Here is a 22337-nt window from a genome sequence, read left to right as displayed (position 1 = left end):
CGCGCGCACGCCCCGCCCCGCCCCGCCCCGCCGTGCGCGCCCCGCCCCCTCGGGCTGCGATACGCCGAGCGCTCAACATCCGAGGACTTCGGCCCAGGGTAACCCGGCTCGCGTGACCTTTCCTCCCCGCCCGCACCGTCGTCCCGGCTCGCGGCCCACGGCGACAAAGCCCGGCCCCGGTGCGTGTCGGCGCCGCTGCTGCCGCGTCCCCGGCGGTGCCCCGGACGGCGCCGCGGAGCTCACCCGCTCGCGTCATGGCGGCCCTCAGCAAGTCCATCCCGCACAACTGCTACGAGATCGGCCACACTTGGCACCCTTCCTGCCGGGTCTCCTTCCTGCAGATCACTTGGGGCGCCCTGGAGGAGTCCTTGAAGATCTATGCCCCCCTGTACTTGGTGAGCCCGGGCTGCGTCTTCCGCAGGTCCACTGAGGTGCAGGGTGGGCCGGGGGGGGGGGCTGGGTGGGGGCGCCCCCAGCGGCTCTGCCGGGCTCGCCGGGTGGGGGGGGGGCGTCGCTTCTCGGGGAGCCCCGATGGTGGGTGCGTGTCCGGGTGGGGGGAGGTCCTAAGGGGCGGATGTCCCCATTCCTTCACGGAAGAAGGGGGAAGGGAATTGGAGCTCCAGCTGTCATCCATCCGAATGCCTGTTGCTGGGGAGACGGTGTGCTCCCAACTTTTGGGATCAAGTGTAGGACACGTACACCACCCGACTACCGAGTCTTCCCTCCCGTCTTGTGATGGAGACGTGATGTAGGTCACAGAGATGAGAGCACCTCGGATCTTTCCTCATTCCCGGTTTTACCCGTGCACCCCCCCCTCCGACCTTTGTAAGCATTATGAAGAAGGGTTTATTTCACTCATTGGCCTCTGAGCTTGTCTTACTTGTGGGGTGACAGAATTGTGACTTGACGGTTTTGCAACTTCACAAAATAAGACTCCTGGTCTGAGATTGTGTGTGGTGGATTCAAGGCATGGTTGCACTCTTTGAGCCAGTGAAGGTGGTTTAGGAGATCTGACTTAGTCGCTTAGGTCATTTTATTATACAGCTGTACATGAAGGTCAGTTGGTAGAATTTGGAAGCCTCTCTCTGACACTGACTTGAGAACTGTTGAACATGTTTGTTCTTAAATGTTGCCACTATCTTCTTCAATAGCCTCACCCTTAGAATTAAAGATTTACTACTCATTTTTTTTAAATTGTTTAAAAAAATTTCCAAGATAAGTCACTGTAGCCCAGGTTGACCTTTAATTCACAATGTAGTCTCAGGTTGACTTCGAACTCCCAGTGATCCTCCTATCTCTGCCTCCCTAGTACTGGGATTAAAGGCATGTTCCACCATGACTGGTAGAGAGAGACAGAGAGAGAGAGAGAGAGATAGAGAGAGAGAGAGAGGGGGAGAGATAGAGATAGAGAGATAGAAAGAGAATGGTCATGCCAGGGCCTCTGTCCACCACAGACGATGCATGTGTTACTTTGTGCATCTGACTTTACCTGAATACTGGGGAATTGAACTCGGGTTGCTAGGCTTTGCAGGCAAGTACCCTAACTGCTGAGCCATCTCTCCAGCCCAGATATATTACTTTTGATTGTCCATTGAAGTTCATTGTGTCATTTTTCTTGTCTGCAAAGTCTGTGTCCTAAGAAGGCAGGTATATTTTTTTCTGTGTTTCATAATAGTTCCATTCAACATTTATTGGATGATTAGTTCTTACTTCTCATTGAATGCTTTGGATATACACTCTAATATCCCTGAAAGTTTGTTATGGTTATGTATGTAACATGAAAAAGCCCAATTAGTGACTATAGAGATAACACAAGAAAAACAAAAAACAACAGACTCTCTGAGAGGCTGTTTTTATGGTTTAGACTGGTGCTCATCAAACTTTTGTACATTAGGAAAATTCTAGGGCTCAAGTTAAAATGGGGTTTTTGATTCAATAGGTCTGTCTGGATGGAACTGGAGAACCTGTATTTATAACAAACTCTGATGTGCTATTGATACTGGGGACCACACTGGTAGTGCTGGGGTTCTACTGAGAGCCTTTCACTTGCTAGGCAAGAGTTCTGCCATTGAACTATACAATTGGCCCCAATTAAAAAAAATTATTATTGTTTTTTTTTTTGAGGTAGGGTCTCACTCTAGCCCAGGCTGACCTGGAATTCACTATGGAGTCTCAGGGTGGCCTCGAACTCATGGCAGTCCTCCTACCTCTGCCTCCCGAGTGCTGGGATTAAAGGTGTGCGCCACCACGCCCGGCTCAAAAAAATTATTTAATTGCAAGCAGAGAGAGATAGAAGAGAGACAGACTGAGGGAATGGGCACATCAGGGTGGCTAGCCACTGCATATTTCATCTGCATGCATCACTTAGTGCATCTGGCTTATGGTTAGGGTTTGCAGGCAAGGACCTTAACCACTGAGCAATCTCTCCTGCCCCCAGTTTTCTTTTATATTATTTATTTATTTTTAAGCAGGGGTGGGGGGAGAGAGAATGAGAATGGGCACAACATGTCTATATGCATGTGCCACTTTGTGCATCTGGCTTTACATGGGTACTGGAGAATTGAACTTGGGTCGTTGGGCTTTGCAGGCTAGTACCTTAACCGTCGAGCCATATTTCTAGCCCCCAGTTTTCTTTCTTTCTTTTTTTTTTTAAAGTCAGAACATCTGCAAAGGTACTGAGCTGTTGATGTATTCAGCTATATAAAAGATTGATCCTGAACTGGGGATGGAGTTAATGGCAGAGTCTTTGTTTAGCACACACAGAGACCTGAGTTCTATCCTGATCCCTCCACCCCAACAAAACAAAACAAAGCAAAACAAAGCAATACAAGACAATCCATTGTTCAAATGTTGTTTCTAACCTTAAAGATTAGGGACTAGGTGAGAATGAGTTTATTCTATGTATTTTTCACCTTCTGACAATGTATAGCATCTTTTTTCATTCAGTACATGTTTCTGAAATGTGTAATATTTAATATGTCTATCACCTAGACAGTTTTATGTCTTCTGATAGGGAAATTGATTATGTAATTATAATTTTCCTATCATATGAAAGGGAAGCAGGAGGCAAGCAGCAGGAGTATAGATTCTGATCTAGCAAGGTAGGGATGATGCGGGTTAGGAAAAGAGTTATTTTACTGAAATATCTCCAACTAGATTAAGTACTCTTCTTTGCATGTGTGTATCTGCATGTGTGTCGGCGCATCTGCATGCATGCGTGTGTGTGTGTGTTTAGGATGGGGTTGTTGTGTGTCTTCATCCATCACTTTTCATTTTACTGAGGCACAGTTTTCCATTTGAACCCAGAGCTCATCTAGCTAAGTCAGCTGGTCCCAGATTCTGTCTCCACCTCTTGAGCACCAGAATTACAGGCAGATGCCATGCACACCTGGCATTTACATGGGTGCTGGAGAGCTGAACTCTGATCCTCATGCTTGGCTGGCAAGTGCTTTATCCACTGAGCCATCTCTACAGCCTCGAAGCTCCAGATACTTTTTGGGAACAAGATTCGTGTCTTGTGCTTCAGAACTTTTATAGTTGTGGATTTCAACTTTTGGGAATCTGCTTGAAAGTGGTTGTGAAGTAAAGTAAGTTGGAACTGAGAACTATTTTAAGTGAAGTAGAAGGGATGAGAAAATGTTGGAGAAAGCACAAGGGGTAGGCATTGGATAAGCATTGTTTCATGACAGTTTTGATTCAGTTATGTATGTGTGAGTGGGGCTCATTAAAGCAGGTAGCAACACTGCCCCATGTACGTGTTTGATAGTTGTTGATCTGGATTTGAGTCTCAGCTCTGACTTTGTATATGTATGATGCTTTTATCTTCCTATGAGGGAAGGAAATAATGTGTTGGTGATTGTGCCACATATTTTCTATTTCATAATAAACTTGAATATGTATCCCCCCCTTCTTCAATGGCATTTAGAAGTGAAGTTCATTGGGGGCAGCTAGGGAAGGTTTCTTGGAGGTGGTGGAATTTGATATTGGCCTTGAAAATAAGATTAGGTATTGAAAGAGCTGGGCATAGTGGCGCTTGCCTTTAATCCCAGCACTCGGGAGGCAGAGGTAGGAGGATCACTGTGAGTTTGAGGACACCCTGAGATTACACAGGCCAGCATGGGGTAGAGTGAGACCCTACCTTGAGAAGTGCAGGAATTGTCCTTAGACCTGTAGGAAAAAATCTAGGTCATTACACTTTACTACAGGTCATAAACAAAAACACTCTCTTCTTAGAGAGTTCCAAAGTTCCTGACTCTAGACTTCTGGCATCAGGAGTAAACTGGCGTTCATAAACTGCCTATAAACTTGATCATCCTCATGTAGCCATTCATAAAAATCCCAGATCTGAGTCTCAAGGTGGGATTCTGAACCTACTCTTAAGAGCCTCCTTGGTCAAGAGCTTCACCTTGCCTTCTTCTATGTTGTAGAGTTAAGCCCTCCTTCTCTTCTTCCCCTTAAAGTTTTAAACTATAATAAAATCTTTCTTTACCTTAGCCTCTGGTCTGTGGATTTCAGTCTTTAAATTCATAGAACAAGGATCTGGGAACACCCCAAACTTTTGGTGCAGTGGCATACAAGCAACCCACAATTTGTATGTGGTGGTTTGATTGAGGTGTTCCCCGTAAACTTATGTGTATTGAATGCTAGGTCCCCAGCTGGTGGCGGTTTGGGACTTGGAGCCTCCTGGAGGCAATGTATTGCTGTGGGCAGGCTTATGGGTGTTATAGCCAGTTTCCCCTTGTCAGTGTTTGGCACACTGTCCTGTTGCTGTTGTCCGTCTGATGTTGCCCAAGGAGATGATGTCCAGCTTCTATTCATGCCCATTTATTAACCCTGCCATCATGGAGCTTCCCCTCAAGTCTGTAAACCAAAATAAACCCTTTCCCACAAGCTGCTTTTGGTTGGGTGATTTCTGTCAGCAACAGGAACCTGCCTGCAACACAGAACGTTACTGTGTATCTTGATTATGGCCTTGAAATTCTGATGACCTTGAGACTCTAATCTTCTTGTCTGTACCTACTACATAATTATAGTTGTGCTGTGTGACATTGGGTTATTGTTGATGGGGATTGAATTCAAGGCTTTATGCATGCTAGGCAAACATTTTACCAATTGAGCTATGTTCCCAGTCCTGTGAATTGGATTTTTCCCCTCAATTTTTTTTTAATTTTTAAATTTTTATTAACATTTTCTATGATTATTAAAAAAATTCCATGGTAAGTCCCTCCCTCCCCATCCCCACACTTTCCCCTTTGAAATTCCATTCTACATCATATTACCTCCCCATTACAATCATTGTACTTACATATATATACAATATCAACCTATTAAGTATCCTCCTCCCTTCCTTTCTCTTCCCTTTATGTCTCTTTTTTAACTTACTGGCCTCTGCTACCAAGTATTTTCCTTCTCATGCAGAAGCCCAATCATCTGTAGCTAGGATCCACATATGAGAGAGAACATGTGGCACTTGGCTTTCTGTTTCCCTCCAATTTTTATTTCAGTATTGGTATGTAGAAAAGCTTGTGATATTTGTATTTTGATTTTACATTCTGCTTTCAGATCTAAGAGTTCTGTTGGGATTTTAGTGTTTTTTTTTTTTTTTTTAAATGTAGGATAATGTTCTTTGTAAATAGGGATAATTTAACTTCTTTCCTATTTGTATTTTTAAATTTTTTTTTTTTTTTTGTGGTTTTTTGAGGTAGTGTTTCACTGTAGCCCAAGCTGACCTGGAATTCCCTATGTAGTCTCAGGGTGGCCTTGAACTCACAGTGATCCTCGTACCTCTGCTTCCCGAATGTTGGGATTAAAGGTGTGTGTCACCATGCCTGGCTTTTGTGTTTTTTTTTTTTTTTAATTTAATTTATTTATTTGAGAGAAAAGAGAAAGAGGCAGGTAGATAAATAGATAGAAAGATAGATAGATAGAGAGAGAGAGTGAGAGAATGGGTGCACTGGGGCCTCTAGCCATTGCAAACAAACTATAGATACATGTGCTACCTTGTGCATCTGGCTTATGTGGGTCCTCGGGAATTAAACCTGGATCCTCAGGCTTCACAGGCAAGTGTCTTAACTACTAAGCCATCTCTCTTACCCCATTTTTGTTTTTCTTTTCTATTTTCTCTTTTTCTTTCTCTGTTCTAGTAAGCCTTAAAGGACCTTCTGAAAATAGTGGAGAGTCCCTGTCTCATTCGTGATTTAAGGGGAAATGCTCTGCTTTTCCTCATTGAGTATAGCGTTGGCTATAGATTTCCTGCATATAGCCATTATTATTGTGAGGTGTATGCTCCTAGGTTCTTTAGGGTGTTTATCACAAATGGATATTTAACTCTTTTCAAGGCCTTTTCTGCTTTTTGAGATGATTATGAGGTTTGTCTTTTGGTCTGTTTATATACTATATTACATTTATTGACATGGATGTGTTGAACTACCTTTTCATGTCCAGAATGAAACCAACCTGTTACTGTGTACAGTCTTTCATTTGGAAGTATTTTGTAAGGAACATTTGTGTCTATTTGTTATCAAGGATGTTGGTCTATGGCTTTTTTGTTGGTTTGTTGGATCGCTGTCCAGTTCTGTCCCAGGGCGATGTTGCCCTCACGGAAGGAGTTCGGCATGCTCCTTTGTTCGCGCTCTCTAGAACAGTTTGAGGAGCTGCAGTGTTTGTTCTTCTTAAAGGTTTGGAATAATTCAGCAGCGACTCCATCTGGTCATGGGCTTTTCTTTGTTGGGAGACTATTATTGTGTCAGTCTCATTTTTTTTGTATATTTGTTTAAATTTTTACATTGTCTTGGTATAATTTTGGTGAGGCATTTGTGTCCAGGAACTTATCCATTTCTTCCAGATAGGCCAGTTTTTCTGTATAAGTTGAATGTAAGTTTTCAAAATTTTTTCTGATAATTGTCTGAATATCATTGGACTCTGTTTTAATATTGCCATTTTCACTTCTAATTTTGTTAATTTAGAGCTCCTCTTTGGTTAGATTGACTAGAAGTATGTCAACTTGTTTTTTTTTTTTCTTTTCTTTCAAATAACCAATACTTTGACTAATTCTATCTACTATTCTATTTGTTTCCATTTCATTAATTTGTTATATCTTGTCATTTACTGGTTTGGGTTTGTCTTGTTCTTGTTTTTCTCAGATCTTGAAGTGCACCAATAGATTTATTTGAGACCTGATTTTTTAAAAAATATTTTATTCATTTTTATTTATTTATTTGAGAGTGACAGACAGAGAGAGAAAGAGACAGAGAGAGAGAGAGAGAGAGAGAATGGGTGCGCCAGAGCCTCCAGCCATTGCGAACGAACACCAGATGCAAGCGCATCCCTGTGCATCTGGCTAACGTGGATCCTGGGGAATTGAGGCTCGAACCGGGGTCCTTAGGCTTCACAGGCAAGCGCTTAACTGCTAAGCCATCTCTTCAGCCTGAGACCTGATTTTTTAAATAATTAAAAATTATTTACGTTTGTGTGTGTGTGTGTGTGTGTGTGTGTGTGTGTGTCTGTGTGTGTGCGCATGCGCGCATGCATATATGTGTGTGTGCCAGGGTGTCTTGCTGCTGCAAACAAATGCCTGTCCAGCTGTACTTGGGTGATCAGGCTTTGCAAGCGAATGCCTTTAACTGCCACAGCCCCAGGATCTTGCTTTTCAATCTATTTAGCTAGTTGCATCTATTTATTGGTTGGTTGCGACTATTTACATTGAAGATTATTATTGAGATAGCTTTCCTAACTCATGTAATTTTGTTGATTATTTTTGAGGTGATTGTATTATTGTTCTTTCTCTCCTAATGTTGTTAGGGTTTATTGTGTTGGGTGTGATAGAGTCCTTCTTAGCTATCATGAAATTTCTACTTTCTTGAGTTCTTGTGATTGAAACTATCTTCCTCCTATGTGTATTTTATTTAAGTTCTTCTGTGATGCTGATTTGGTGGTCACAGACTGCCTTAGTTTGTGCTTGTCTTGAGATACCCTCGTTTCTCTGTTAATTTGAACAGGTGATTTTGCTGGGTGGTGCAGTCTTGATTGACATATGTTCAGTGCTTGAATTGTATTGTTCTATGCCTTCCTGTTTTGAGGGCTGTTGATGGAGTGATCTGATGCTACTTTGATGTGTCTGTCTTTGTAGATGAGTGTTTTTGCTTTCAAAGTTTTTTTTTTTTTTTTTTTTTTTTTTTTTTTTTTTTTTCAAGCAGGGTCTCACTTTAGCCCAGGCTGATGTAGAACTACCTCTGCCTCCTGAGTGCTGGGATTAAAGGTGTGAGCCACCACGCCCAGCTGCTTTCACAGTTGTTTTTTTTTTTTTTTTTTTTTTTTTTGAGGTAGGGTCTCACTCTGGTCCAGGCTGACCTGGAATTAACTCTGTCATCTCAGGGTAGCCTTGAACTCATGGCAATCCTCCTACCTCTGCCTCCCGAGTACTGGGATTCAAGGCGTGTGCCACCACGCCCGGCTGCTTTCACAGTTTTAATATCATTTCTTTAGTTTGTATTTTTGACATGTTGACTATATGTATCTGAGAGGTTTTTCTTTGCCCATCTGTGTATGAGGTTCCAAATGCCTCATGTGTTTGTATGTCTAATCCTTTCTCTAGATTGGGGAAATTCTGTGCTAAATTTTCAGTGAATGGATTGTTTTTGCCTTTAGATTTATCTCAGTTCCCTTTTTTTTTTTTGCCTTCTGAACTTTTAGACTTGATGTTTTAATTGTGTTTCACAGTTTTTGTTTATTTTGGTCATATTCTCCCTCCCTCCCATTCCTTTATTGGTGTTGAATATAGTATTTCCTCAACCTTGTCTTCTATTTCTGACATTTTTTTTATGCTTGTTTTACTGTGTTAATAGTACTTTCCTCTGGTTTTAAATTTGATTAATTGAATTTTTTATTCCAACATTTCTTTTTCTTTTTAAACTTTTATTTTCCTTGCTGAATTTCTTTTCCATTTTGCTGGCTTTCCTCTCTAAGTCCTGAATTTATTTATTTATTTTTTTACTTCATTCCCATTTCCTGTTTGAGGCCATCTATCATTTTTGTTTATAAGCTTTTGAGATCTTCATTTGACATTTTATCCACTCAGGATCTTGGAATTGTGGAGTTGAGAAGTTAGAGTAGTCTAGAAAAATCTTGCCTAAGCCATCTCTCCAGCCTCTGTCCCCCCTTTTTAAAAGTATTTTATCCCCATCACTAGGACACACAGAATACTTCTAGTTTCTCATCTTTCCCAAAATCTTGCACTGTTCTACTCCTGATCCTCCTGCTTCCACTTCCTGAATGCTGGCATTACAAGTATGTACGACCATGGCTTGTTAGTGCAGTGCTAAAAATCAAAACCAGGGCATTGTACATGCTAGGCTAGCACTCTACCAACTGAGCTCAGTTGAGTCTCAGCTCACAGTGTACTCTTATAATTGTGAATCTTTGAATTTTTAAATTTTAATGCCATTGATTCTTACTTAGTTCTTTCTTTCTTCTTTCTTCTTCTTCTTCTTTTTTTTTTTTTTTTTTTTTTTTTTTGCTTTTTCGAGGTAGGATCTCACTGTAGCCCAGGCTGACTGGGATTCACTATGGAGTCTCAGGGTGGCCTTGAACTCATGGGGATCCTCTTACGTCTGCCTCCCCAGTGCTGGGATTAAAGGCATTACACCACCACACCCGGCTTGCGGTACATTTCTTGTAATATTTAACATTATCACATATTTGGTAATAATTGCTGATGACATATGTCAAAATGTACTTTAGGAAACTGTATTTTATATCATGGAATTCAGCTGTCACCAAATCTTCAAAGTAAATGATACCCTCACCACACATATACGTTGGAAATAATTTTAAACTGCCCCTTCTGCAGTGTTCCCTGAGCCTTGGCAGGCAAGTTAGGGATCTGATTGAGTATTGAGTTCTCTGGAGCCTCTGGATCTCTGTATCGATGAGTTTTGAATGACCACAGTGTCACATGCCACCATCTCCCTGGAACTGGTTTTCAGGCTAGCTGTGAGGACAATACTCATGTCATCACTTTCTCTGCCATGACTCCTGGGTCCCTGGGCCGAGTGGTGTAGGTGACCTGTCTCATGGTAGACAGTCGGCTATCTATTTTAATGTATTGAAGTATCCTTGTTCTCCTAAGTATTCTCCACCATCTGTAAGATAGAACAGATTCTCCAACTAAAAGTGTGAATAGTTTGAGTTAAAGGGGATGAGCATAGCTATTAAGAGAGACTTAATATTAATTAAGAGAGACTTGATGTATATGTCCATCTTTTTAGGTAACAAGCAGTGGAGGTTCTTTTTGGAGTCTGTTGGTTTCCTATTCTAGGGATTATGGCTTGGTTCCAAGAAGTAGATATGAGTCCTTTACCACTGAGTGGGTTTCATGTCCAATCCGTGAGAAGTTGGTTACCCGCATTGGCTCTGCGCCACTATTGCACAAGTATATACTTCTTGTTTGGCTGGTAGATTTTTATCTGGCAGGATCTCCTGCTTATTCACTCTGTTGACAGCTGTTATTCTGCAAGCTTCCACAGCACTACCTAGTACCGGGAGAGAACTGGATTCCCTCAGTTCCGGCATGGTCACTTGATGTCCTGTGACCACAGGTTGTGGTGTCTTACCTTTTAGCTTTGTCAGGTAACCAAGAGTATTACCCTTCTTTTTAAAATTCATTTTTATTTATTTGAGACAGAAAGAGAGAATGTGAGAGAGTGAGAGAGAATGGGCACACCAGGGCCACTAGCCACTGCAAACGAACTCCAGATGCATGTGTCCGTTGTGCATTTGGCTTATGTGGCACCTGGAGAATTGAACCTGGGTCCTTAGGCTTCACAGGCAAGCACCTTAACCACTAAGCCATGTTTCCAGCCGAAGGGTAAAATATTTCTTAATTACCATTTTCCTAGATGCTTTTCTTCTGAGCCTCCAATGTAGTAGATATTCCCTTTGCAGAGTAAAAGGACATAAATCTTGCACTTTTAGGAAGGAATGATTTAAAAATGCATTTCCTTGCCATTTAGATGCCTTTTCAAAATGTTTACTGAATATTTGCTTTGAATCATAAATCTAGCAAATCTTTTGTTATTGTATAATAAGCTTGTTAGAGAAAATAGACAGTTTATTACCTGTAGGCTTTGAATACATAAGTAAAAATTGAAATCTTAGAAATTAAACATTTATTGACAAATTCCTGTTAGTTATAAAAGGTTCGAGAGCTACTAACTGAAGAAATCAGTTCAATGATATGGATTGAGGTTTTAGCTTCTTCTTCTTCTTCTTCTTCTTTTTTTTTTTTAAGTTTTTTGAAGTAGGGTCTCTGGCCCAGGCTGACCTGGAATTCACTATGGAGTCTCAGGGTGGCCTCGAACTCACGGCTAACCTCCTACCTCTGCCTCCCGAGTGCTGGGATTAAGGGCATGTGCCACCATACCTGGCCCTTTAAATTTCTTTTAAGAAGCTAAAACCACTGGGCCCTACCATGTAAAACAAAATAAATAAATAAAAAAAATTAAAAATATTTTATTTATTTGAGAGAGAAAGAGTCAGGTATATATGAGGAGGGAGAGAAGAGAGCAAGAACAAGAGAGAAAATGGGTATGCCAGGGCCTCTAGCCACTGCAAACGAATTCCAGATGTATATGCCACTTTGTGCATTTGGCTTCCATGGGTCCTGGGGAATTGAACCTGGGTCCTTGGGCTTTGTAGGTAACCACAAAGTCACCTCTCCAGTCTGGATTGAGTTTTGTAAGTCAGCAGTTCAGCAGGTTCTCTGTAACTAAACATGACAAACAATGAGACTTTTTGAATTTTTGATAATAGTTATTGGTTTTCTGATTAATAAAGCAAAACCAGAATCTCTGGAGCCATTAAAAATGCAAGCTGCTGGGCTGATGATGGCTTAGTGGTTAAGGCATTTGCCTGCAAAGCCAAAGGTCCCAGGTTCTACCCCCAGGTCCCACATCAGCCAGATGCATACGGGGGCGCATGCATCTGGAGTTTGTTTGCAAATGGCTGGAGGCCCTTGCATGCTCATTCTGTGTCTCTCTCAATAAATAAATAAAACATATTTAAAAAATGCAAGCTGCTAAAAATCATTCTCTTGATTATCTGGCAGCTGGAGATCATGGAATTGTCAATTTGTGGCAGTCTCCATTGATTTTTGCTGTAATTCATGTGACATAAGTGAAGGCTTTACTTTATCCTCCATTCGGAAGCAAATAATTGCTTTTACTCGCTTTGTTGTTTTTCCTTTCAATGAGAAATTAAATGATGAATTTTAAAACTCAGCAATGTACCAATTTGAATTTGTTGAACTTACTTTCATGTGTGGCTTCTTGTTTTTCTTTATCTATTAAGTGCAAAGTACAACTGCCAACATATCACTTCTGGTTGAGGATTGAGGGCCTACTATGGTAGTAAACACTTTCTCAACTCACCTTCAGAACTCCTTCTCTGTAGTGTTGGCCATATCTGATTCATCCTTAGTTGCCTGATAGGTCAGAGATAAAAGTTAGTTCGTATTGGACTTACGGGCTCTCAGTGATTGTGTTACCACCACTGATGATATTTTATATATATGGCCAAGATATTCTTAGTAAAATAGGTATTAAATTTGATTAAAAGAAGTTTAAAAGATTTTCAAATCCTTAATTATTTTTCAATGCCAGCATTATTTCCTTTTGTATGGTCATTAGAAAATTCTCCTAAGATTAAAAGGAATGGTATTCTATCTGGGAAAGTTTTTTCCTTTTCAAAAGTAATATATTTTTGGAAAAAAACCTTCACATTTTGGTAGAGGGAGACCCACCTAGAGGTATAGGTGAGTCAAATCCACACTGATAAATGCCACAATATGTCTACCAGATTGTTTTTATATCCAATTTTCTAGTTAAATTCTTTGTTATAGATTTTATTTTGAATATCCAAGCTTGTTATATACTACTTTAAATAGTATATTTGTCATGAACTTTTGACTTCTAACTTTTTGGGGTGAATTGATTTTAAATGAAATTTATAAACAGATGTAAGAGAGACTATCACATTTGATGAATCAGTTTATTAAACGCAATATGAGGGAAAACAATGGAAGAGGAAGCATTTATTCACAGGAAGGAAAAGTAGGATTTAGGGAAGTTGAAATAGGTGTCAGGTGAGGGAAAGGAATGGCTTGTACGAAGACATTCCAGTAGAACAACACATGGTGGTCTCTGTGAGTCAGGTGGAGTTGGTATTTTAGTTGGTGCTTAGTATATCGTCACTAAAGGTTGTCAACAGGGAATGATATGCTTAGGGTTGTTTTAGAACAACTGTAAGATTTTCATTCTTAGCATTGAGGTGCGTGGAAGGTACTGGTTTGGAAGAGTATTGTAGGATTGCTGTGGAGCACATTTAGTTTCAGCTACTAGTGCAGCATGGAAATGGAGAATGTCCATAAGCAGTGAGAAATGTACAAGGACTGGAGAGTTAGGTTTAGGCAAAAGTTGTAGCTATGGAAATGGGTTAGGATGTAGGGAGAGAGTTTAGAAAGAGAAGATAATGTGGGATATGGTCTTATTTGCAGTAGATAGCGAAAAAAAAAAGCGGATGAAGAGTTTGATGACATTTGTCAACAATAGAATGAAGATGGGATATACCTATTTCCTATTGTTTGAAATGACATTTGGCTTGTTAGTCTTCTCTTCATGACTCTTCACTGCTATCTTGTTCAATAAAATGCTAATTTTTAAAATTCATAGCTTGAAGAAGCTTATGACATATGATTTATCTGTTGATTGTGTTTCATATCATTTTCCCTTTTGCTAATTCATCTTGGTCCAAATTATATTACATAATGTATAGTTTTTAATCTGTGACTAATGTTACCAAAACAGACAGGTTTTGATTTTGGGGAAATATTTTGAAGCGGACAGAGCCAGATTATCAGAGAACAAACACTTGTAAGGAATGTGTATAAGTGACTTTTTTTTTTTTTGACTTTTTCAACTTTGAGAAAATTCTTTCCTCAGTTTATACATTAGCAGTTGCTTTTATTGATTAAGACAGGACAATATGGACTGAAAGTCTGGAGAACAATTTCATCTGTATAAGGCTAGAAGTGATTGAAAATTTCATAAGGCCTTTATAGTAGCTTGATCCTTTGTTTATCAGTTAGTTATTTGTTGAGTACTGTGTGAATGACTTGCTTGGATTTGTCAGTCACAGGACAAATTGACTTTTAATCTTAGCTTGCTTTCCATTCATTAATATACTCTAAAATAGAGTTTAGTTTTGGTATTAAATTTATGTCTTTTGTTTCTTTTTGTAATATGAAATGAATTTGTTTCATTTTAGGATATTAGGCATGTAGTTAGTATGTATTTGTCAAGTAGCCTCATTGACTAATGAATCAAATTAGTTTTGTAAATTGATGTTAACATTTATTGGGGCCCTCTTTCCTCATAATTGCACTGTGTGGACTCAATGGTTTAAGTGAATGAGTGCAGACTAACTAAATTTGTTTGCAGAACCATTGAAAACTAACCAGTAGATTCACCAAAATAGACTTTCAACAAGTTTTGCATGAAGAAAAAAAATTAAAGATGGAAAAGTGCTAAGGTATCATTAAATAGAGCAAATTCCATTTCTGAGAATGCCAAACTTACAGTGTTCCAACCTATTGCCATTAAAGTTTTTTGTTTGTTTATATTTATTTATTTCAGAGCAAGAGAGAGAGAGAGAGAGAGAGAGCGAGAGCGGCACATAGATAGAGAATGGGTGCACCAGGGCTTCCAGCCACTGCAAACGAACTCCAGATGCATGCGCCCCCTTGTGCATCTGGCTTACGTGGGTCCTGGGGAATCAAGCCTTGCACTGAGGTCCTTAGGCTTCACAGGCAAGCGCTTAACCACTAAGCCATCTCCCCAGCCCCATTAAAGTTTTTTTTTGATTCATTGCTTTTCTCAGATTGCTTTGGGTTGATTCCATCTCTATGTTGGGTTTAGCATCCAGTTAGTTCCCTTGAAGTATTTTGTTTCTTTTCACAATGATGCTTGAAGGTTTGTTCTGCTCAGCCTTGATTCCTTTTTTTAATGTAATTGTTATTATATTTTGAAGCATAGTCTCACTTTAGCCCAGGTTGACATGTAATGCATTGTGTAGCTCAGGTGGGCTCAAACTCAGAGCAATCCTTCTGCCTCAGCCTCCTGAGTGATGAACCACCATGCCGGGTAGCCTTAATTCTTAGGCCCTGAGCAAAACAGGCAGAGGACCTTTCTCCCCCTTTTTTCTTTTGACCTGTATCTCAGAAACTCCCACGCATAGGAGGGCACTGAGTTTACCAGGACCAATGTGAATTTCTTCATTGCTGATGGCTTAAATTTACAGCCTGGGCAGTGTAGTGTCGCTATATTTGACCAGTGTCTTCACTTCATCTCATTCTTTCTTTCCAACTCTCATTTCACTCATCAAACATCAGAGATTACCTATAGTCAGTTTGAAATACACGGCTAGGAGGAACATCAAGATTATAGCTAAAGGGGGAAGCTAAAAGAAATATACAAAAATTTACTTCCTCTGTGATAAATGCTATTAAGACCATGTGCAGGATGTTACTCGGTGTTGTATAAGAGAACATGTGCTAGTCTGGCAGGGTTAGAAAGCCATTCTCAAAGAAATGGCCTAGTGCTTCTATGACAAATACGTTATTAGCTTAATATTTATGGCACAAAAATAATTTTAACACAAGAAAGTGGAGGTAAGTAGAAAGCAATTACTTTATAGAGAGTTTATTTGACATGGCAGTTTCCTAAGTCTAATACTCTGAACAAAATTTTGATTCCTTTCTATTCAAATTTGATATTTCCTTATTCTTTAAGCTAACAACCATTACCTGGGTAGAGAGATGGCTTAGTGGTTAAGGTGCTTGTTTGTGAAGCCTAAGGACTTATGTTCAGCTCTCCAGGTCCCACATAAGCCAGGTGCACAAAGTGACACAAGCATGTAAGGTCGCACATGTGTACACGTCTGGAGTTCCATTGCATTGGCTGGAGGCCCTGGTGTGCTTCTCGTATAAAAACATTATCTTAGACCACATGGAAACTTTGGGTAGCAGATTTTCTGAAATGGAAAGTTCTTTCAAATGAAATCTGCATTTTAAATTATGGAAGAGAATTTCAGTGTCACACTGGTAGCAAAACTTTTGAACAATTTCCATTTGTTGAGGCTCATTTAAGGGTAAGTTGGGGTTTTAGGTGAAATTGTGAAGTTTAAAAAGTTCAGTCTGTTTTTAAGCTTTCTTTTCCTCTGCTCTTGCTCTTTTCTTCCCATGGCTAGTTTTTTTTTTTTTTTTTTTTTTTTTTTCTGGTTTATGCAGGTAGTCAACATTATCCTGTTTAAAAATAGTTCAGGTTTTGTATTATTCAGCTGTCTATATCTGCTGGCTGATTGTTAGACTTCAGTAGGAGCTGGTTGATATATAGTTTACACCTTTTGAGAAGGCTTTGTCCTGTTCATTTGTTTATTTAGCAGTTCTGGGGATTGAAGCCAGGGCCTCATGCATATGTGCTATATAAGTACTCCACCACTGAATTGTATCTTACATCTGTTAGTGCATTTTTCCATCAAGAGATGATGGGCTGCTGGATAGTTTGTAGTCAGGATAGGCTCCTCCCCATGTCTGTGAATGCTTGTGATTTTTTTCTCTTACTCAGTTTTCCTTCTTCCTGAGCTGGAATTCTTCATTTACTTAGATCCTTTATTGAGGATCCAATTCATTTATTCTTATTAGACATGCTAGAATCAACATACCATTCTCTTGTTTTTCATCTGAATATAGTTCAGTAAGTAGCGTATTGGAATTATTTCATTATTTAAGGTGTTTCACATTAGAGCCTGTAATATTTGTCTTTATGTATGCAGAAGAGTGTTTTGGTTAAATGTGTAGTGTTGCATGCTATAAAAGTTGCATCAGTAAAAGTTGTAGTGACTGTAATGTGTTTTCAAGGTTGTCTCTACATTGCAAAAAATACTGGTCTACTCAGTTTATGAGTATAATGTATGCAGGGCTTCACCTGAATCTTGTTTTGATATTTTTGTGTCCATATTATATTTTGTGCATAGTTAAGGGTTATATTAAAGCTTTCCTTACTTTCCATATAAATTTGGAAGTATAGGAAAGGGAGGATATTATAAGTAAGCAGTGTAAGGCTTAGTGGTCATCATTAAAGCTTGATGACATGTTTTTTTTATAGTAAACAATTAAGGAAAATGCTTGAAGATTTGCTTGTATCCTCCCACGTATACTATTAATGAGTTGCTCTAGTTTTGGATTTCCTTATTTTCTTTTTTGAAAATAAGATGATGGCCTTTATCTGATGATGCAGTGTGGTGTGTTGCATTTGATATAAATTACAAGATCTGAGTGTTTGCTCCTCTGTGATTTATAGTGTGATTTTGTCCTTTATAAAATAATTTCTTTACTATTTCATGCCTTGCTGTGGGACTCTTAGCGATAAACTTCATTAAATCAAAGCATTGAAAACTGTAAAAAGATATATAAATATAGGTCTGTGATATTTTCATATTTGTATTTTCTTTTTAGATATTTAAATTTCCTTCAAAATTTATTTAATGACAGTTTTTTATATATGCATATAATACATTTTGATCATAGTCATCTTTGATTGCTGCTCTGTTCCTTTCACTGGACCCCTACTCCTTTCCAATTAGTCTAACATCTCCCTTGATGTCTTTCCTGGTGACCCATGGAATTAATGAAGGTTGCTTGCATGAATATGGGTTGTCAGTTATTTACTAGAGTGTGGGCAACTTACCCATGGCTACACCACTGAAGAAAAATTTTCTCCACCTCCTCCAATGCCTCCAAAAATTGCCAGTACCTCTTTTAGTGTGTGTGGGGGTATGGGGCATCTCATGATTTCCTCCACCATCCATAATGGAATGTTGATGGGCTCAGTCTTGTGTAGGTCTTGTGAGATACAACAGCAACTCTGAGGTCATGAATGCAGTGGCCCTGTCATATCCAGAAGACAGTGATCCACAGCACTCTTCCCCATCCTCTGGCTCCTACATTGTTTCTGCCCTCTCATCCATAATGCTCCTTGGAGGGGGTGATAAAGATTTCCCATTTAACATTGAGCACTCAACAGTCACTTATTCTCACAACTTTCATGAGATTGAGTCTCCTCAGTAGTTGCTCCCCATTGCAGAGAGAAGCTTCTCTAACTAAAGGTGAGAGCAGTACTAATCTATGAATATAAACACAAACATTTAAAGGTCAATTTGGTGAGCACAACGTATCTTTTTAGCCAAATGACAATAGCAGTTTCCCTCCTATTTCTCCATAGCCACAGGCTTCTAACTAGCTTTTCAGTTCCTGTCATAAATTCTCATGGAGTAGGCTGCAGTTTCAATCACAAAGCAGTTGGTTATCCCCATAACAGTCATGCCACTATTGCACTTGTGGGCAGGATCCACCATTGGGTAAGATTGTTGTGGCTTTTCTCCCCCAGTGGCCTGCATGGTATCTTCTGGGAAAATGGTAGCTAGCCAGCAGTACGGAAACTTCCATCTCAGTTCCTGTTTGGTTTCTCTGTGTCCTGCAACTGGTAAATTTGGCTTTTATTGTTTCTAAATTTAGCCTTGTAAATAAAAAATGTTGGTTGAATTTCAGACATATTCTGTCAGTGTTTTTCAAAGGACACGATTCTGTGTGTGTGTGTGTGTGTGTGTGTGTGTGTGTGTGTGTGTGTGTATACCCCCTTGGTTGTCTGTGTCCATAGGTTCTGCATCTGACATTCAAGCAACTGGATTGAACATACAGTCATTTGCAGTGTAAGGAATGTCTTGTCTGTCTATCTGCCTGCCTGCCAGCCAGCCAGTATATACCATATAGCCCTGCTGTGTGGTAAACTACTATCCAGGTTAGTGTAAGTATTCTCAGTGGTGTCTGCAAAATGATGATGCTCTTTATTGTTAGAATGCATTCTTGTAATGAAGTAACAGCACATGACTGTATTGGAAAACAGTGTGTCCTGAACATATAGATACTTTTTCACTATTATTCTACAAACAATATAGTATGGCAACTATTTATGTACTACTTTCTGTATTAAATTTAAGGAGCCTGGGAGTGTGAACTGAAGTTTTCTGAAAAAAAAAATGTATTCATGTTTAAAGATTCTACAGGACTCATTGACTGATTAAAACTTCATTGGGGCTGAGGAAATGGCTTAGTGGTTAAAGCGTTTGCCTGCAAAGCCTAAGGACCCCAGTTTAATTCCCCAGGATCCACGTAATCCAGATGCACAAAAGAGTGCATGCGTCTGGATTTCATTTGCAGTGGCTGGATCTGCCTCTCCCCCCTCAAATAAATAAATAATAAAATATTTAAATAAAACTTCATTGCAGAAACCTAAAATATTGCAATTCCATACCCACATTATCTTGAGTTTTCCTTAGTGGCTGAAATAGTCACTTGTTGTCCTCTACGTCTGATCTACCACCCTTGTTACTGTCAGGTACAGTCCCATTTGGATTGTATAGATAGATCTCTTCCAGTACTGGTTGCATCCAGTAACTCAAAGGCTAAGAACGTCATCTGATAGCATCTGAGGCAGATAGCAAAAACTTTCTGCTTTGACATGACGTGCGTTCTGATGTTTCCACAGTTTTATGTTTATGTTTAGTGTGATGTGTGTGTGTGTGTGTGTGTGTGTGTGTGTGCAACTGTGTGTATGCAGATACACCTTGTGCTCATAGGTGCAAAGGCCAGAGGAAGTCATTAAATGTCCTCCTTTATCATTCTTCATGAACATGAACATCCTCAATTGTTGTTTGCCTGGCTGATGGCGAGCCCCGCCACTGCTTCCCTCATCACTCGGTTTATAGGCATGTGTGGCCATGCCCGACTTTTTATGTGTTCTCAGGAATTGAACTCAGGTCCTGCTGCTTGCAAAGCAAGTGTTCCTACCTCCTTAGCCATCTACCCAGCCCTCCATAAATGCCTTTTTAATTTGATTTGTAACTTTCTTTGTTATGTTACCATAAAAACTTCATGAAACTTACATGCTTGAACATGGTATTTGGTGGTACCCTGAATCTGTGTTCCCAGGACATGATCACTTGTATTTGGCTCCAAAATAAATTCTTACTCTCTTTGATGTGAGAGTATAATCATCATCAAGATGATTATATACATAATTTTATATGTAATTTGTAGATGATTTAAAATGTACAGGAGGATGTGTAGATGTTATAAGCAAATACTGTACTTGTATAAAAGCAATGTGATTTTGGTATCAGTGCTGCCTTGTTACTGAGGGTATCTGAGGGATGACTGCATGTATCTGCATAAAACAAAGGCTTACATGTAGGGAAGTTGAGAAATGCCTACATGTGCATTTAGTGGTTGGGACACTTTGGGGAATGGGTTGATGTATAGATTTAGGTCTGAGAAGCAAGGGGAGCTTGTCATGTAAGTGACAGTCGTGCTGGTATGCAATCTAGAGTCACTGTGCCCCAAAGAGCTGATGTTTCAGTAGTTCTGGTGGACATAAATTTTGTGTCCCAACTCAAGCAGGTAGAAAGGAGAAATTACCTCTTTCCTTCTTCTTTTTTCCTATTTAGGTCTTTTTAATATTTATTCAAAGAGAGAGAGAGAGAGAGAGAGAGAGAGAGAGAGAGAGAGATATCACAAATGAGTGAGTGAGAGTGAGTTTGTATGGGCACCAGGGCCTCTTATTGCACCAAACTCCAAATACATGCCACTTTGTACATATGGGTTTAAGTGGGAACTGGGGAATTGAGCCCCAGCTGTCAGGTTTTGCAAGCAGGTTCCTTTACTGTGGAGTCATCTCTCCAGCCCCCTATTTAGATCTTAAGTTGGATGAGGTCAGTACACATTAGAGAGGGCAATCTGCTTTGCTACTTTATACATCCAGTTGTTACTCTTTTCTAGAAACAGTATAATAGCCATAGTTGCATGTTTTCTTTCAGTTTGGCCAACCTGAATTTTTGTAGGGCTTGTGAATAATAGGTTTTAATTTATAACATTGCAATTAGTATTATCTTTTTAATAGTACTAATCTCTTCAGCGACTACACTCTATCTGGCAACACCTTTAAATGTGTTCTTTCTCTCAGTTGTGAGTTTTCAAATCTTTGTCTTCTGCTTTTTGTTCCTAATTCTTATTAAAACTCTGGCTAAAAGCAGCCCATTGCTGTGCTGCCTTGAAATTTCCTGATAAACTAGTTATTACTTTATAGACAGACTCCTACACAGTCTTAGGGCATAGCCGTAACACAGCCAGTATTTTCCTTCTGGCTTTTCATTTTCAGTAGAGATTTCATTCCTATTTGGTATGAGAAGCTTTCCTGGGGAGGTACAAGCACACATCTTCATCCCAGACAGGGTTCAGATGGCAGACCAAAGTACGATTTCACCAATATCTGTTCAGTGAACCAATGAGTTTATGGGAAGCGGGGGGAGGGGAGTCACTTACAGAGCATGGCAGGGGAATATGTACGGGAACATGGGGTCCCCAAAGGAGCCATCTTGATGGGGGTCCCTATGTTAAGATTACTTCTCAGATGCTCCTTCCTCAGCCATGGGGTAAGTTTATACTTAGAGCATGGGGACCCCAGAGCAGCGGTGCCGTAGGGAGTCTCATCCCACTGTGAATGAGGACTTCTTTGTGGTCACTTCAAGGAGTATGGTTGTCTCAGAGCAGCACTTGAGTGGGGTTCACTATTTGTGATTACCCTCTAGATGCTCTTCCCTCAGTCTAGGGGAGAGGGCTTATGTACAGACTGTAGAGACCCCAAAGCAGCACTTTGGTGGGTCTCATTATATTGGGATTATCCCCATGGATGTCCTTTCCTCAGTCTTAGGGTAAGTGCTTATTTACAGAGCATGGAGACCCCAAAGATACCATTGTGATGGAGCTCATTGTTCCTGATCTTTTACCTTTTATGTGCTCTGCCCCTCCCTAATGCCAAGAGACACAGGGGTGTGATGACCCTCTCTGTGTTCTCCTGAGTTCTTCCAGCTGCTTTTGATAAAGCTGACAATAGTTTTTCACTGCTTTCAATGCAAAGGAATTTTGCCACCCAATACTTATGTGAGAACACATCTGCATAGTCTTTAGTGTGTACTGTTTTCTGAACCCCACCAGAATCAATGGCTAATCTTTGCTTATAGTGTTCTCTAACTTTCTCTAACTGGCACCTCCACATTTTCCAAATGCCTCCTGCCAAACAGTTTCAAGGCTTTTCCATATTGTCTCAGCTGTACAACCACAACCCTGCCTCTTGGTAGCAGTTTTCTGTATGTGTTAGCTTTGTGTTACTGTA

The 22337-nt window shown here is 40.0% G+C and overlaps 1 protein-coding gene across 1 annotated transcript in view; it reads left to right on the top strand.

Annotated features, from left to right (window-relative positions):
• The first annotated feature begins 111 nt into the window (after window positions 1-111).
• Window positions 112-22337, top strand: part of Tmem135 (transmembrane protein 135) — a 290655-nt gene continuing 268429 nt past the window's right edge. The window contains exon 1 of the mRNA XM_045146120.1: window positions 112-395. Within this exon, the coding sequence (XP_045002055.1) occupies window positions 255-395 (141 nt within the window). The 5' untranslated portion in view covers window positions 112-254. The remainder of the gene's footprint in view (window positions 396-22337) is intronic.

Source organism: Jaculus jaculus, chromosome 3 (genome assembly GCF_020740685.1).
Source record: "Jaculus jaculus isolate mJacJac1 chromosome 3, mJacJac1.mat.Y.cur, whole genome shotgun sequence".
In the NCBI taxonomy this organism is placed as follows: Eukaryota; Metazoa; Chordata; class Mammalia; order Rodentia; family Dipodidae; genus Jaculus; species Jaculus jaculus.
The sequence above is the reverse complement of the archived record's forward strand: the minus strand, read 5'-3'. Positions and strand labels throughout refer to the sequence as shown.